The sequence below is a fragment of the Moschus berezovskii genome, chromosome 2 (genome assembly GCF_049115385.1).
Source record: "Moschus berezovskii isolate FMDL1 chromosome 2, NW_MosBer_1.0, whole genome shotgun sequence".
In the NCBI taxonomy this organism is placed as follows: Eukaryota; Metazoa; Chordata; class Mammalia; order Artiodactyla; family Moschidae; genus Moschus; species Moschus berezovskii.
This window is the reverse complement of record NC_142461.1, coordinates 7769280-7786650: the sequence shown is the minus strand read 5'-3', so window position 1 is coordinate 7786650 and position 17371 is coordinate 7769280. Positions and strand designations below refer to the sequence as shown.

General features: G+C 45.7%; 2 protein-coding genes across 3 annotated transcripts in view; one reads left to right on the top strand and one right to left on the bottom strand.

The window, feature by feature from the left end:
• NIPAL3 (NIPA like domain containing 3) overlaps positions 1 to 6041 on the bottom strand; it is a 49633-nt gene extending 43592 nt beyond the window's left edge. Inside the window, exon 1 of the mRNA XM_055397501.2 lies at positions 5790 to 6041. Coding sequence (XP_055253476.1) covers positions 5790 to 5882 — 93 coding nt within the window. The 5' untranslated portion in view covers positions 5883 to 6041. The remainder of the gene's footprint in view (positions 1 to 5789) is intronic.
• A 2295-nt stretch (positions 6042 to 8336) lies between these two features.
• STPG1 (sperm tail PG-rich repeat containing 1) overlaps positions 8337 to 17371 on the top strand; it is a 62288-nt gene continuing 53253 nt past the window's right edge. Inside the window, exons 1-4 of one of the 2 annotated variants that reach the window (XM_088843568.1) lie at positions 8337 to 8399; positions 10756 to 10957; positions 14257 to 14375; positions 16848 to 16985. In XM_088843568.1, the coding sequence (XP_088699694.1) occupies positions 16913 to 16985 (73 nt within the window). In that variant the 5' untranslated portion in view covers positions 8337 to 8399; positions 10756 to 10957; positions 14257 to 14375; positions 16848 to 16912. Of the gene's footprint in view, positions 8400 to 10755; positions 10958 to 11446; positions 11534 to 14256; positions 14376 to 16847; positions 16986 to 17371 lie in introns of those variants that run through there. The other variant, XM_088843563.1, reaches the window with a different exon arrangement.

Sequence of the window (17371 nt, the reverse complement as noted above, 5' to 3'; positions counted from 1 at the left end):
TACATGTTGCTATTTACGGAGCAGTTATACGTGTTATACATGTATATACGTCAGGCATGGCACTGAGTCCTTTCCACACATCACCTTTGAGCCACAAAGAGCTCTGTGAAGCAGGTGCTACTCTGAGTCCTGTTTCAGCACATGAGCTTGAAGGAGTCTGCTGCTGCTGCTGCTGCTGCTAAGTCGCTTCAGTCGTGTCTGACTCTGTGCGACCCCACAGACGGAAGCCCACCAGGCGCCGCCGTCCCTGGGATTCTCCAGGCAAGAACACTGGAGTGGGTTGAGCGGTGACCAAAGAGGAAGGCTCAGAGAAGTGAAATAAGCTGCCCGAGGTGAGGACCGGAGGATGCGTGACTGGAGGCCTGACTTCCAGTCTCTTGATGAGAATCACTCCTCCACATTGTCTCCCACTGTGTTCTCTGAGGTTGAAGGACTTCAAAGGTGGCAAAAAAAAAAAAAGGTCCCCACCTTGTAAGTGCTACATTCCCACTGATGACACAGGCAGCTGAGGTTTCTTTTAAAAGCCATTTCCACAAGCATATGAATCTCCACACCTAACAAGTGGCTACAGACAGACACGGTTAGTAACAGCAATATAACTTAACACCCTACCATCTGAGTCTTTCAAAGGGCTTCGTCAACCCTAATTACGCCCCAAAGCCTTGTGAAGTGGTGACTGGCTCAACTTCAAGGGAATTAAAGTCAAGCAAGGAAGTTGCCAGCGGCCCAGGGGTTACACAATTTGAACACATATCTGCTAGCTGCCCTCAAGTGCCCGGTGGAGGGTGATCCAGAGTGGAGGTGACAACCAGCAGGGTACCTGACATTATTTATGGAGCAGTTATACGTGTTATATATGTATATACGTCAGGCATGTCACTGAGCCCTTTCCACACATCACCTCTGAGCCACAAATAGCCCTGTGAAGTGGGTATTACTCTGAGTCCTGTTTCAGCACACAAGCTTGAAGAAGCTTAGCAATGACCAAAGGAAGGCTCAGAGAAGTTGACATTAGTTCCTCCTCCAAACCTCAGCATTGGAAACTGTGAAATGGCATCCAGGTCTGCTGGCAGGGAGGGAAGAGGACAGGGCCGGGGGCCTCCATCTCTGAACAGCACTAAGAGCTTTCTCAACCCATCGGGCTCTGCTTTCGGCTGAAGAACCACCCCAAGGGTTTTCATTGAAGCTATTCAAAGTATTACGTGCTCATAAGTACATGTGAATGGCTAACCCACAACAGGGATTTGACCCTGGGATCAGTGATTCTGTGCGTTATGAAAACAAAGGTGTGGACTGAAACCTTGGTGCTCCCACCAAGGGGCAGGTTCTAGCCATGGCTCCAGCAGACCCAAAGATGAAGAGGAAGGACCTGCAAACCCCAAGTCTCTTTCCTCCCTGCTTCAGCTAACCAATACAGACTCTGAAAACCAGCAGACCTGGGCTGGGGTTGCTGCCTCTGTCACTGACGGCTGTGTGACCTCAAAAGAATCGCCTTAACTCTCTGAGCCTCAGCATCCGCTCTGAAAAGTGGAGCTGACTGTAAACCCTCAGGAATATCACGTTATAAGGCACATGCTTAAACATCACTCGACAAGTTATCAATATTAAAACAATTCTACCTGCTGCTATTATTATTTTTATAATTTTCATTTTTTATCATTATTATTATTATCAACACCTCTAAGGACACTTCTGGCCCTGATATGCTCTGATCCAAGAATTGATCTTTCACCAGCTATAACTCTGAAAAAGAAACTATTCTCAGAAAAGCAGCCAAAGGTCACAGACGCACGATACCCTAGATATTGGTATCGGAGTGAAACCTCAGCTCAGATCTCCTGTTTTAATGTCTTCTTCACACGTGCCAACAAGGGCCTCTATTTAAATTCTGTAAGTCCCCTACCTACAAGTGCATTCAAAAGTCTAATTCATTTGTAAGTCCAACAAAGTGAGCCTGGGTACCCAATTAACACAATTGGCTATATAGTACTGTATTGTAATAGGTTTATGAAACTTTTCATACAGATAGTACATAAAAAACCAATAAACATAAAAAATAAAGAAAACACCTTTAACCTTACACTATAGTACCTTGAAGAGTACAGTAGTGCAGTACAACAGCTGGCACACAGGGGCTTTGAAAGTCCACAATTCAAAGGTTTGTACAGAGGGGACTTACTGTGCTATGGCGCCAAGACTGTCATTGCCTGCTATTTAAGCTGACTTCCCATAGTCCCTTGAACTTAAAATGCTAACAGTTAAGTATAAACTGCATTCTGGCTTGCTCTGAGGGTTGAAAGTGTGAAAGTGTTAATCTCTCAGTTGTGTCCAACTCTTTGGACCCCATGGACTGTAGCGAACAGGCTCTTTTGTCCGTGGAATTCTCCAGGCCAGTATACTGGAGTGGGCTGCCATTCCCTTCTCCAGAGGATCTTCCTTATCCAGGAGTCAAACCCAGGTCTCCCTCATTGCAGGTGGATTCTTTACTGTCTGAGCCATTCACATTCAAATGCAATGGACGCAGCAGACTGGCTAACAGTCTCTGCAACACCTGTGACCTGGCCTCAAGCCAGCTCCTGACGTTTACCTTCCCCAGCAAGTGAGGCATTACCTTCTCCACTGCCATTTCGACACTTACTAAACAGTAGCAGGGAGAGAAGGGGCCTCATGCAGTGCCTGGCACAACGTAGGCAGGAGGAAGTGTGTGTATCAAAGTCATTCAGTCGTTTCCGACTCTTTGCGACTCCATGGACTGTAGTCTGCCAGGCCCCTCTCTGTCCATGGAATTCTCCAGGCAAGAATACTGGAGTGGGTAGCCTATTCCTTCTCCAGGGGATCTTCCTGACCCAGGAATCAAACCGGGGTCTCCTGCATTGTAGGCGGATTCTTTACCAGCTGAGCTACCAGGGAAGCCCAAGAATACTGGAGTGGGCAGCCTATCCCTTCTCCAGCAGATCTTCCCAACCCAGGAATCAAACTGGGGTCTCCTGCATTGCAGGCGGATTCTTTACCAGCTGAGCTACCAGGGAAGCCCAGGCAGCAGGAAGTGGTGGATAAAACCAAGGGCTCTGGCAGCACACAGACTTGATTCAAATCCCAGTTTTACAACCAAGTAACTGTGTGGTCTTGGGCCAGGTAACTAATCTCTGTGTGTCTGTTTCCTCATTTGTAAAATGCAGAAATACAAGTTCCTACCTTCTGGGAGTTTTAGAGAATGAACAGTCCCTGTTATAGCAAACACAACTAATGTTAGCTGCTGTTATTATGATGACCATAGTAACTGTGAATTAGTTAAAAAGTATAGATTAAAGGACCTATATTTTCCTGCCAGGAAAACTGACAAAGGCTTCATGGATAAGGTGATATTTGAGGTGGAGGTGGAAGGGTGGGTAAGATTTCCACAGGCAGTTTCCAGTTTCCTAATCTGTAAATTCAGGTCATTCTCATAACCACCCTATAAGATGAACTTAATACAGAAGTGCAAAGGAATTACATGAATGACTCCCCAAGCTATAATACCACAAGGGCTTCCCTGGTGGCTCAGATGGTAAAGAATCCGCCTTCAGTGCAGGAGACCTGGGTTTGATCCCTGGGTTGGGAAGATCCCCTGGAGGAGGGCATGGCAACCCAGTCCAGTATTCTTGCCTGGAGAATCCGATGGACAGAGGAGCCTAGCAGGCTACAGTCCATGGAGTTGCAAAGAGTCAGACATGACTGAGCAACTAAGCACACACACATAATACCACAAAGTGACAGAACTGGGACTGGAAGCCAGGTCTCCCAGATTTCAAAGGCCGTGCTCTTAACACCCTACTGGATTTGTCTGTTTGTGCCAAATTCTGTCTGGAACGGTAGTTACATATGGAAATGTTTTCCCGCCTCCCTCCTAGACTCCTTTAGGGAAGAGCCATCCCAATGACCTATACAGCTCCTGTCCCGCCCAGCACAGGCATGCATATAGCCATGCATACAGCTCAGCTGAAATTCCTACTTGCTAAACAGAAGAAACTGAGGCCCAGCTCTTGCAGTCTGAGGTAAAGCTTCCAGAGTCAGAGACCCTCGGGGATGCTAGTCATCAGCAGTTCAGCCTGCTGGTCTCTTTCACAGACCACCCTCCCTCAACAATCAGAATCTATTCTCTGCTGGGGTGGGCGAGGTCGGGGCTGTAACTCAGGGCACACTGCTTGTTTCTGAGGTCATCCCGCTGATCAAGGTGCACTTGTGTCCTCTTCATGGTTTCCCCAAAGGTAAGAGACGACATTAGAGCAGCCCATCCAGACTCAAGCCCACAGCAAGCAAAAATCCTGTTTGCTGGAGGACTCCACCCCCGGCCACTACTGATTGGGCCAATGTAGACACCTGACCCATGCTGGGCCAATCAGATCCTCCCACCTTTGAAGGTGGGTGTAACAGTTCTAGTACCTTTCAAGCCTCGCTGCCGTTCCTGCCCTTGGGTTCTATGAGCTACCATGTAGCCTTATATTAATTTTTCCTTTTGCTTAAACTTCTCTGAAATGGATTTTTATTTCTTGCAACCAAAAGAGCCTGAACAAAATCAAGGAGGAAAGAGCAAGCTTCCCCTTAGAAACCCCTTCCCCTACCCCCAGGTGGAATTAACTACTCCTTCTCGGCTCTGTGCATCTTCACCTGTTGCTGTTTGTAACCAGGAGATATTTCTGAGTCAAGCAGTGAGTCAAAGCCCTCCCGCATGCCTCGCGCTGGGCTAGGTGCTTTTTCCTTGATTTATGCAGCCCTAAAGGAATGAAGGGTGGAGGGAGGTATTACTACCGTCATCCTATCCATAAGGGAAGTTCTGAGGGTTAGTTAAGCCTTATGTCCAAGGTACTGAGCTGGGAGCAGGCAGGGATTTGAAGACTGATCTTCTTTCCTTTATCCCTGCTCCCCTCACCCTTTGTTCGCATGCCTGTCTGACACCTCAATTCTTAAGCTTTTTGGGAGAGTCACTGTGACTTATTTATCTTTGTTCTCGCAGGAAGATATTTCTGCAATATATAACTGAATTGAGGATAAAAACGAAAACTTATTAGACACCTCATCAGGGAGCGTGTTCTACGTCTTCTCAGATTCTGTGTTTGTCTATTTGGCAAATAGACAAACATTCACCACAAGGCCAATTATATGAACTCTACGTTCTTATTTTCTGTATTTTCAATGCTCTGGCACTTGTGACCTTGCTACGTGGGGAGAAACTGCCTCTCTCAGTTAAACAATTCTTAGAGATAGCAAAGGGGCCTGCACTCTGGGATGTTCACGGTAGCATCTACAGTCACCCCAGATTAGAAACAATCTAAACAGCCAACAATAGGAGGTTCTGACCCACAAATTTTGATACAGCAGCTCAACAGATTGGGCAATCATTCAGAAAGCACACTCCCAAACACCACTCAGTGACATAGGGAAATAGTCCATCAACAAGGTTAAGGAAAACAACCAAGATACAAAACTCTCCAACCCCAAATTAGTAATAGCGGAAAAAGACAGGAAGGAAATTTACAGAAACAGGAACAAAGGTTGTCTCCAAGTAACAGAGCCGGTGTTTTGTTTTTTTTTTTTAAGTCAAACCTTCTTGGGAATGAATTCCTTTTTATGTATTTCAGTGACCATTTCTTTTGATTACACATTCTCTAGTACACATGGAGGGGCTGCCTGTTTCTGCCAGTGATAAGCATGCACACCCTGGATGTATCTGTTAGCCAATACTGCCCCGTGTGACTGTCTCATTAGAAAAATATAAAACCCCCAACCTAAAAAATAATAAAAGCTCTTGCCTTGTAGGAGAAGGAAGCCTCTCTCAGGGGGTTGGCACTGCTTGTGGGCAGGAGCTGCTGGAGCTGCAGGGCTGCACCGTGAGCTCCATCCATGGTGGGCTAAAGGCACAGACCAGCTGGCCTTGATCCGTAGCTGGAGGTGCTGCTAAGCCATCTTTCCCGGGGAGGTTCACCTCCTTCCACCAGCCATCGCCTTCTCACATGGAAAGAATACTTCAAGGCTCTTCGGGCCAATTTACAGCCTTTTCCTCATCTTCACTCAGAGACGTGCCAGTTTCTAGGTTTCTTCTCAGGCAGACAGACGGGGACGCGTTTCCTGATTCTCGTGGTGCCCTAGCAGGAGGGGAAGAACATTAAAAATGTATGTACAATGAAACATTGAGCCGGGTTTGTTACCTGAGAAGAGATGATTATTAGGACGAAACACAAACTGCCATGAGAAGTGAGGCCATTTAAAAAATTACCATCGTGCCTTTGGCCACTTAATAAAGATATGGCTCACCTACCTCAAAACCATTTTCTCCAGTCCTTTAAAATCCCCTTTCCTCTTTTCCTTCACTTTCTTCCTTCTATCATATGTGTGTGTGTGTTAGTCGCTCAGTCGTGTCCAACTCTTTGTGACCCCATGGACTGTAGCCCACCAGGCTCTTCTGTCCATGGAATTCTCCAGGCAAGAATACTGGAGTGGGTTGCCATTTATTTCCTCCTCCAGAGGATCTTCCTGACCGAGGGATCAAACTGTAGTCTCCTGCATTGCAGGCAGATTCTTCACCATCTAAGCCACAAGGGAAGCCCTCCTTCTATCATATCCTAATTTAAATGCTACCTTTCCATAGGTTCCCCGACATAAGAACATTGCCTGTATCTACTTCTCTAGGACTCCAAAAAAAAAAAAATGAAAGAAAAAATTTCCTCTGCCATGAAAAACAAACCATCTGCATTCTGACTTAGGAAAAAGGAATGAGAAGAAAAATTATCTCCACGGAAGATGGACAAACTGGCCTGCTCCTGAGGGTCTGCCTAGGGTGATATAACATCGGACCAGGAGGCAGAAGACCTAAAGGACCAGATCATTTTGCCTCTGGGAGTCTCAGCTGCCTCACCTGTAGAACAGGGGTAATAATATGGCCTTAAGTAAAACCAGCAATGATGGAAATGCTCATTAACTTCATGGACTGACATTTTTAGGGCATCTCAAGCTTTTCTACCAAATGAGAAGAAAGAGAAAGTACACCCCTAGTGTTTTGGGGAGCATGGCCAAAACACCTACCACAAGTGCTAAGGGTTTCTTTGAGGTTCATGTTAAAAATATATATATATAAGCATACAAATGAGTATTATACTTGCAAAGCCTGTCATATTAATATAAAAATATTTTACATTACTTTTGACCTGTTGTGTGCTTACCTGTTTTACCTTGGCCAAGTCATTTAACTTTTCAGCAAGTTTCCCCTGCTATGAAATATGGATATTCCACATCCATGTGTTATTGTGAGAATTTGGTGAAATAATGCATACAAAATGCATGCACAGCAAATGGTCAATGAATATCAGTTATTATTAATTTTATTCTTACCAGTTTACTTAATTCACCTATGAATACACCTTTCTTTGTCTCAAGCAACAAATATTTGAGGGTTTACTACATTCCAAACAAAGTTTCTGACCTACTTCAAGGCATCAGAAAGATACCTCCTACGGCCATCCCTCCAGTGTTCTTGCATCCCATGGGCAGAGGAGCCTGTTGGGCTACAGTCCATGGGGCTGCAAAGAGTCGGGCATGACTTAGCGACTAAACCACCATCATCCTACCAGTAGCCTCCAGTTCCTTCTGTTATCTAGTCCCAGGCCCAGGGATTCTGGCTCCTGGTGTGAACAGCACAGTCCTATGATACAGGACTAACATTGCACTCAGTGTCTGGGAGACATCAGATGCAGGGCTCAAGCCAAGGGCAGCCCAAAGACCATTTAACCCAAAAGACCATTTAACCCAGGCTCACTTTGTCAAAGAGCCTCAGAGTTAAATGACTGCTGCTGCCTCTAGACGAGGTTATATAATCAGTGTATATATATATATATATATATATACCTGAAATATACTTATCAGACAAGCTTATAACTCAAATCCCATAACCAGACATCCCTGACTGTAAAGCCCTATGAATGTGTGTAATCTTGTGAAAAGCATAATTATTCTTCACTATACTTTTATGCCTTAGAAAGGAAGAGTGGCTCCTTCAACCTCTGAGACACTCCTAGAGGCTTTCAACCTGGAGTTGAAGGGGCAGTGAAGCAAAAATTCTGGGAAGCTGCTTGCTGAATCCCCTGTTTGATTGCTGTCTCCCAGGATCTAGCCTAGAGCCTGGCATGGGGACCTCCATACATACCTACTGACTGGCTCTAGACAGGCCAGTGAAGCACCTGGTACACCATGGCTGCTTCACAATCGAGAAGGGAATGGCTTACTCAGGCCTCACCCACCGCAACTCCAGAGATAAAACCCATTGAGCCAGCCCCACCCACAGCACGTCAGAGAAGCCACAGGATGTGCCAAGGGGGTGATGGGAATCCAGGCCTCCTAACCTCCTTCGGATCAACTGGTTTCTCCAGGTGGGTTTCTGTATGTGCTTTCCTTTGTGGTGGCTGCGCTTGCTCTCATTTAATTATCTTTTAAAAAGCAGCTTCCCTCTCTGCCTCAGGAACCCCAGGCCTCTGAGGCATCAGGGCCCACAAAGATAGAAAACTCGCCCTTCAGCTAGGTAGCATTTTGGACAGAAAGCCTTGGAGGAATTCTATGCAAGCTGTCTTCCCTTATAAGGCACACATTCTTTGCCTAATGACTTTCTTTTCCAGACTGCAAAACACTTTTCCAGGTCAAACATATGCCCCAGAGGCAAGAAAACCAACTCTGTGTTGCTCACCACCTCTTAAGTTTGAGGCCCACAGAGCCATCCGTGAGCATGGGGGTCCCTGACTCAAAAAGGGAAAGATAAATCCACTAAGGGATGACTTTCACTCCACCCCCTAGTTCTCATCTGAGAATTATTTCACCAACCCACAAAGTAGGTTTCCTAGATTAGAGAACTATCGGTCTTGGCTGTAAGAGGAGGGTCTGTATTAGAATTTGGCTCTATCTAAAGAAATAATTCAAACACGTCTTTTCCCACCACCTGCCGGTTCAGCTTCTGGTTGCTGAGCGCCAGTTACAGGGTAAGCGCTTTCCCTTTCCTGGGCTTTGGCTCACGAAAGGGTTACACTCTTCAGTCCCCACCCAATGCGCTGAAAATGACTTCCAGTGGCCAGCACGGGCCAAGAATGCGTCCCCCACCCCCACCCCTCGGCATCCACCTGCTAACTCCACTATCTGCTGTCCCTTGGAAGCCCGAGCCGGTGTGTATAGGCACAATTGTGACGAAGTCACTCCGTTTCACTTCCTGATTTGGTCAAGCCTGGCATCGCCTTTATTAAGGCAAACCCATGGCCCTCTCCTCGATGCGAAAATGAAAAAAAAAAAAAAAAAAAAGCAGCATTCTGAGGCAACGAGACCCAAACTGACAAGGCTGGTGACAGCAAGAAGGAAGATGTGTATACTGGGGGGACGTCAGAGGATCACAAACGCCTTGGCTTTTCCTGAAACCAAAGGCTGAATTCAACCCCATCCCCACCCCCGCCTTAAGTCTAAATCACTACTCACCGGCGGCGTTTCCGCTAAGGCCCACCGATCAGTGATTTCCGAGACACGACTTGGACTCCTCGAGCAAGCCGGAGGCACAGCCCTCCTAAATTCCTTCCCCGACTCGAGAGATGCAGAGCGGCTGCTGTGTTGTGCTTTCCAGAGTCGCGATTCGATTTGCCAGACCGCCTGTCAGTCAAAAGCTGACGCGCATCTGGAGCCGGCGAGTGGCTTCGAGGAGGAGGCGGGCGGCACAGCCCTCGGGCATTGATTGGCTGGACCGCGGAGCTCGCTGGACGCGTAGGGGGCGAGCCCTGGGGAGGCGGTGCCCCGCTGGAGCAGCGAGCTCACCTGGCGAGGGGCCCCTCTAGCGGCCACAGGGAGGACGTCGGGCTGGGTCTGGAAGGCTCCGGGTGACTTGCTCACTGCAACTGCCCTTATAGGTGGGCAGCCTGCCCGGGTGTCCTGCCCCCAGCCTTTACCCCCGGAGCCCTCTCCCGGGCTTTGCTCCCGCTGTTCCCCCACCCTACGATCTCACCAGGTATTCAAATCCTACACATCCTTCAAGGCCCGGTTCCCCCTTCCCACCAAAGCCCCGAGGCCATAAAAAAAATCTCTCCTTGCCTGTCCTCCTGGAACACCTGTTGGCAGCACCATACACCCTTCCGGCAACATCTGCATCTCAGTTCAGTTCAGTCGCTTAGTCGTGTCCGACTCTTTGCGACCCCCTGGACTGCAGCACGCAAGGCCTCCCTGTCCATCACCAGCTCCTGAGCCTGTTCAAACTCATGTCTGTTGAGTCGGTGATGCCATCCAACCATCTCATCTTCTGTCGTCCCCTTCTCCTCCCTCCTTCTATCTTTCCCAGCATCACGGTCTTTTCAAATGAGTCAACTCTTCGCATCAGGTGGCCAAAGTATTGGAGCTTCAGCTTCAGCATCAGTCCTTCCAATAGCAATGCTTAAAAGTCCTCCCATAAGCCTAGCACTTGATGAATGCTTCCGTAATATACCACTGTAGTAGTTCTAACTGCTTCAAGGATATACTGAACAATATATCCTTGTCATTGAACTGATATATTGTTTACTATATTGAACAACAATCTAGCCGATATTTTATAAGAACTATAATGGGGTATAACCTTTAAAAATCGTGAATCACTATACTTCACACCTGTAACATATCATACAGCAACTATCCTTCAACTAAAAATTAATTTTTTGAAAAATAAAATGTATTTTAAAAAATAATTAACAGGTGCAGGGAGCTTCGCTTTTTCACATTTCATTCCAGATCCTCTCAACAACCCGCTGAGTGAGGCATTGGGCTCACGCCTGCGTTACAGATGAAGACATGATATTTGGACAGAGACCTCAAAAGTGAGAAAGAGGCGGTTGTGGTGCAGACCCTGACGCCGAGTGAGCTCAGAGAGAACACCAGTCAGCTGAACGAGGTTGACAGAACCGTAGCAGCTGCCCAAAGGACAGCGTGGCAGGTGCGAGATTTTTCTGGGGGCGTGGGAGGGAGGAGCTGAGATCAGAGGGCCGGGCTGGGGACATGAAGATGTTTGGATTTCACCCATAGTTTAAAAAGGAGCCCTTGGAGGGTTCTAAGTGGGGGAGTGACAAGATCACTGATTGCCCGTGGAACTGGGCAACTCCATGGTTGTCCTTGTATGTTGTTGCCCGTTATAAGTCTTTTTTCTTTGACTATCATAAAGAGGGCTTCAATGAATGTTAGTTCTCTTAGGTTTATTCCTTGAAGCAGGGTTCCTGGGTGAGCAAAATTCTAAGGCTTTGCGTCTATCACGAGATTTAGGGGGTTGTCTAGATAAGCCCGTATTAAGTTTCCACGCCCATCCTGACGTAGTTAACCTGAACCCCCAAATTTTGGCCGCTTCCCAACGGTTTTTGAAATGCCTCTGATCATTGGCCAACAACTTTTCACGCTAAAGAAACGGAGGATACCATTGGCTCGAGTTCATCAGGAAGCGGGCAGAAGGTGGCAGCTAGAATGCTAGGCTTGTGGTTGCCATAGCGACAAGGAGGCCGGCCGGTCAGATTCAGCCCAGGTAGGAAGCCGTCCCTTTTGGGGGACGAATGCCGGGGTCGTGGGGAGGAGGACCCGGCGCACAGCATTAGACGCCGACTGAGATCCCCGCCTGCCCCGTGCGTAATTCCGATGCCAACCTAGGTGGTACCGCGACAGCCTGAAGCACCCACTGTTGGAAGTTCCCCTCCCTGGAAGTGTGCCCTCACAGTCCCCACCTGAAAAGTGGCGATAATAACCAGGGCATGCCTTCCCCGTGGAGCTCCGGTGAGGGGCGTAGGCTACTGATTCACCCGCCTCAGTCCAGGCGAGTGTACAAACATTTGGGGGCATCTGGCAGCAGGTGGACGGCAAATAGCTAAGGTCTAATCCCAGGTCCGCTCCATCTCCTTGGGTGGTCCTCCTCCTTGCTGGTCGCCTTGGTTTACTCATCTGTAAAACGAAAGGGTGTGATTGGAATCTAGAGATCACTGGTGGTGGTGGTGGTGGTGGTGGTGGTTTAGTGGCTAGGTCGAGTTCGACTCTTGTGACCCCATGGACTGTAGCCTGCCAGGCTCCTCTGTCCATTGAATCCTCCAGGCAAGAATACAGGAGTGGGTTGCCATTTCCTTCTCCAGGGGATCTTCCCGACCCAGGAATCGAACCTGGGCACTAGCCAGCTCCTAAAGTTTCTTCCAGCTCTTAGAAACACTTTTCTCAGCTAAAGAAAAATATCAAATGGATTGTTTACCTGAGAGTGCTTAGAAAAATGTAAAATATTTCCAAGATGCACTATAGCATTATAACTGAATCAATAAAAATCTCATATAGTCAAAACTACTCATGTAAACCCCATAAAATTACATAAAAGGTAACAGAATATGTGATATATTAGTATATATTGGTATACTTGTACAGTAATATACACATTTAAATGTATGAAATATGTAATACTATAAGATAAATGGGACTTCCCTGGTGGCTCAGACGGAAAGGTTTTGGTTTTTTTTTAACAGAGATGGTAGAATTAAAACATGCCTACAGTTGTAGTCATGTGAGTTAAATCTTTAAAGAATTTAGCTCCTGATGGGAAGAGTTATATTATGAGTACATCTGTATTCATTCTAGATGAAGAAGTGAAGTGAAAGTCACTCAGTCATGTCTGACTCTTTATGACCCCATGGGCTATACGGTCCATGGAATTCTCCAGGCCAGAATACTGGAGTGGGTAACCCTTCCCTTCTTCAGGATATCTTTCCAACTCAGGCATTGAACCCAGGTCTCCCACATTGGAGGCGGATTCTTTGCCAGCTGAGCCACAAGGGAAGCCCATTCATTCTAGATAAAATGTGTCTATTCTAGTATTCATCCATTCATTCAAGCCACCAATATTTATTGATCAATTGCTGTGTGCCAGGAAACAGTCTGGGGATTCAGTGATGAATGTTTTATAGATGAAGATCATAAACAAAGAATATTTTATATATTATATATAAAATATAATGTGGGTAGTGAAAAGTGCTTTGAGAAAAATAAAGCAGAGTCAGGTAGGGCTAGAGAGACATGGGTGGTGCTTCCCAAGAGAGCGTAGCCAAGGAAGTCATCCCAAAGGCAGTTTGAGGACAGACCCAGATGAATCTGGTGACAGGGTGAGATGGTGCCCAGTATAGCAAAGGGAAGAATCCCCATGTTACAAGTGTTTTGCAGAAGCCGAAGAGGTCCCTTGTGGAGAAGATGACTAGTTTTTAGGAGATAGGTTATGACCGCTGCCATCAAATATCTGAAGAATAGTCACATAGAACAGTGTCTTTTAACCTTTCTGACCGTGATCCATGGTAAGAAATGGATTTTATATTGTGACCCAGCATACATATATATTCACGTAGCAATAACTTCACAAAAGACTGTTAAGCTGTGACCTACATTTCAAAACTCACCAATGTGGAAGAGGAGTGAAGCTTCTTCTGAGCTGATTCAGGCAGGAACTTTTCTAGCAATTAGAACTCTTAACAGTGAACTGCCTCAGGAATTTTCAAACTGAGTTCTGGGGAACCCCAACATCCTGGGAAAATGACATTTTGAAAACCCTACGCAATATCCTAGTTTTTATGAGACCAATCATACACACTCAGGGGTGATCAGTGTCAACATTTAGCATGCTAACATTTAATGTGTGCTGCTTTAGAGATTATTCGAATGGTTCAGAGTAAGCAGAAGTCAGACTTCTGGGTTCAAAGTCTGATTCTGCCTCTGACTTGTGGTATGACCTTGAGTAAGTCACATAACCCCCTCCCCCGACCACCAGTTTTCTTATCTGTAAATGGGGATAATACCTCACTGGATTATTTGAAGGATTGTATAAAATATTCTATAAAGGCATCTAGGAGTGTTAGGGCTCAAGAAATGATAGCTATTATTTTAAACTGTTAATATATTATCAGTGTGCATATATTAAAACCTAATGTTAATAAAAGCCTACTGTAGGCCAGGCAGCATTAACTACTTCTTGTGGAGCATCATATATAATTCTCACAAGCATCTTAAGAAGAAGGTACTGTTACCAATCTAAGTTTATCGAGAAGAAAGTGGATTCAAAAGGTCAAGTGACTCATTCAAAATCAGAACTATTAAGTGGCAGAACCCAGGACTGTTAACCTTGAACACAGGAATGGATACTCTTGATCATTGCACTGGCCCTCACCTGAGAACTGCTTGAACACATGCTGTTGATGAGGAAGGTGGCATATCTTCATTGCTCTTTCTTAGATTCCAGGCCCGTGACGTCCTGTCATGAACAGTTATAGAAGCAAGTGCACCAGTGAGGCACACCTGGGCAGTGCTCCATTCACACCTGGGCTGCACCTTCTCTTATCCTGGCTTCACAGGTATGCAGTAAGGAGGCTGGAAAGCATTGTTAATCATGGTGTCTTTGGGTGGTAGGAATGGATTGTTTTTTAAGTCTTTTAAACTTCTTATCTTTCCAAAAACTGGACAATATGCACATATCACCACGGTCATAGGAAGGTTTAGTTTTTTCTAATCACCCACAATTCTGGCACTCTAATGCCTTAAAAAACTTACAGCTTTACTGCAGCCAGGGAAACTGATGGCTCTTACCAAGACAGCCATAGTGTACTGAAAGGTATAAGTGAGTAGTGGCTGCTTTTATAGACCCTAAAAGGGATTCTGATACTGAAGTAGTGATTGTGTGATCAATACTGACTTATTTCTGTTGTTTTAAATTTCTTTGACTGTTTTGCCAAAAATTATATTAAATAGTACAGATTGTCAACCAAAAAGAATTGAGAATTACTGCTGTGAGGGTGATAGAATAAAGTGAACAATAAATACTGAGGACCAAAGAATTGGTAAACTATAGCATCACTTATTCCATCCTTCATTCACTAGCATTTATAAATGTTGTAAATTACTTAGGGGGGAAAAAAGATGAACAAAATAAAACTCAAGTCTGTTTACGAAAGGTTAACTCTGAAAATTTAATTACGCTCCTGCTGTTAATGACTAAAAACAAATACATGAAGCATGGCTTTTAGACACTGAACAACAGGGACCCCAGTTCTGTAATCCCTGAGAAAAGAAAAACAAGGTGAGCCCCACAACTGCTCCAGGTAATGCTGGAGAGAGTTTCTAGGCCACAGGTGAGGGAGAGGGAAACCCACCCAAAGTCCAGCTATCTGAGCTGGGGAGATAGAAGTCAGGATTCAGGGCGAACAAAGCGGCTGGAATTTACAGGTGATGGACAGACCTGCACAGAAGAAGTTCAGAAACAGGAAGAGAAACGACGGACACATGCACGCGAAGAAGCTGACTGGGGAAAGAGTCCCCGAACGCAGCGTGAGGCCCGGGAACTGTACGCATGCGTGTCCCACTCTCCTATGTCTCCTTCCGCTCAGGTCGCCGCGGAGCACTGAGTAGGGCTCCCTGTGCTGTGCAGTAGGTTCTCCTTCGTTACCTGTTTTACATAGTAGTGATTAAATGTCGACTCCAATCGCCCAGTTCATCCCATCACCTGAACAATTTCTGGGTCTTTCTTACACAAAACTGGAACTACTTGATGTTCCCACAAACCAGAGTGAGAGACACTATATTAGGTGAGGACTGATTAGGTAGAGTCCGTAGAAACATCATGTCTTAGTAATGGAGATAAATTATTCTCAGAATAAAAACTGCTCTGGATTCACCATGTGTGAAAGTGAAAGTCACTCAGTCGTGTCTGACTCTTTGAGACCCCATGGACTGCAGCACGCCAGGCCTCCCTGTCCTTCACCATCTCCTGGAGCTTGCTCAAACTCATGGCCGTTCAGTCAGTGATGCCATCCAGCCATCTCATCCTCTGTCGTCCCCTTCTCCTCCTGCCCTCAATCTTTCCCAGCATCAGGATCTTTTCTAATGAGTCAGCTCTTCGCATCAGGTGGCCAAAGTAATGGAGTTTCAGCTTCAGCATCAGTCCTTCCAACGAATATTCAAGTCTGATTTCCTTTAGGATGGACTGGTTGGATCTCTTTGAAGTCCAAGGACTGTCAAGAATCTTCTTCAACACCATAGTTCAAAAGCATCAATTTTTTGTCATTCGGCCTTCTTTATGGTCCAACTCTCACATCTATATATGATCACTGGAAAAACCATAGCTTTGACTAGACGGACCTTTGTTGGCAAAGTAATGTCTCTGCTTTTTAATATGTTGTTTACATTTGTCATACCTTGTCTTCCAAAGAGCAAGCATCTTTTAATTTAAAATTAATAAGATTTACCAGATGTGTTGGTGAGGATGTACAGCAATCATAACAAATTACTGATACACCAACCACATGGAAGAATCTCAAAAGCGTTGTGCTAAGTGAAGAGACACAAAATGGTCTATACTGTATAATTACACATATATGACATCTGTAAAGGCACCTATTGTGACGGAAAGCAGAGCAGGGGTTGCCAGATGCCAGAGTTGGGGGGTGGGTGTTGACTGCAAAGAGACGTAGGGAGCTTTTGGGGAGATGAAGATATTTTAATTTGGGTGGTATTTACACAATTGTAAACACTCACCAAAACTTAGAGTTGTGTACTTTGAATTAATGAATCACCATGAATGTGAGTTATATCAATAAGATAAATGTGTAAAATTCAAGCCTTCAGGAGCTCTGTAAACAACATCAACAAAGAACACTTACAGAGTTCCTACCACAGGCAGTGCAGTGTGGGATTTAGGGTCATAGAAATTGGTAAATCTCGGCCTCTACCCACCAGATTTCTGTTTACCCAGCATATACAACAGAACCCAATGAACACAGTTAACAAAATTGTGAAATGATTCCTACAAATGCTGTATTTTGCTGTTTCAGGTGCTTAGAAGAACATGTAGTCAAGTTTTTCATCAATCAAATGGAACTCACAGAACTTTGCTAAGATGGACAACTCCACACGAAAAGATCAACACTCTGGCAAAAAGTATTCCAGGAAGGCTAACAAAGTACAGAAAGGTCTGGTGAACTTTGTAACAGAGGTCTTTGGGAGGGGAGGAGCAAGCTCCTGACGTGTGTTCATTTAAGTATGCAAGAGCAAATTTTAGGGGAATTTTAAGTGCTGGTTTATACCCACAAGGCTGTCCTTGAGGATATCGACTAGATTGCTTTAGTCATCCCTCCACTGCTTCGAGGGTGATGATTGGAAAGAAACTACGAGAAGAAAGGATGGAGGGGAGAGAAGGAGGAAGAGATCTTACTTTATTTCCTAAAACTGAACCCAAGCCCCCACCATGCTGGGTTGTTGGAAACTTTGACACAAATGATTTGTTTCCAGGTTTGGATCTTTCTCAGCGGAGAGAGGTGATGCGGTCATGGCCACCCATGCTGCAGGGGGGAGATGC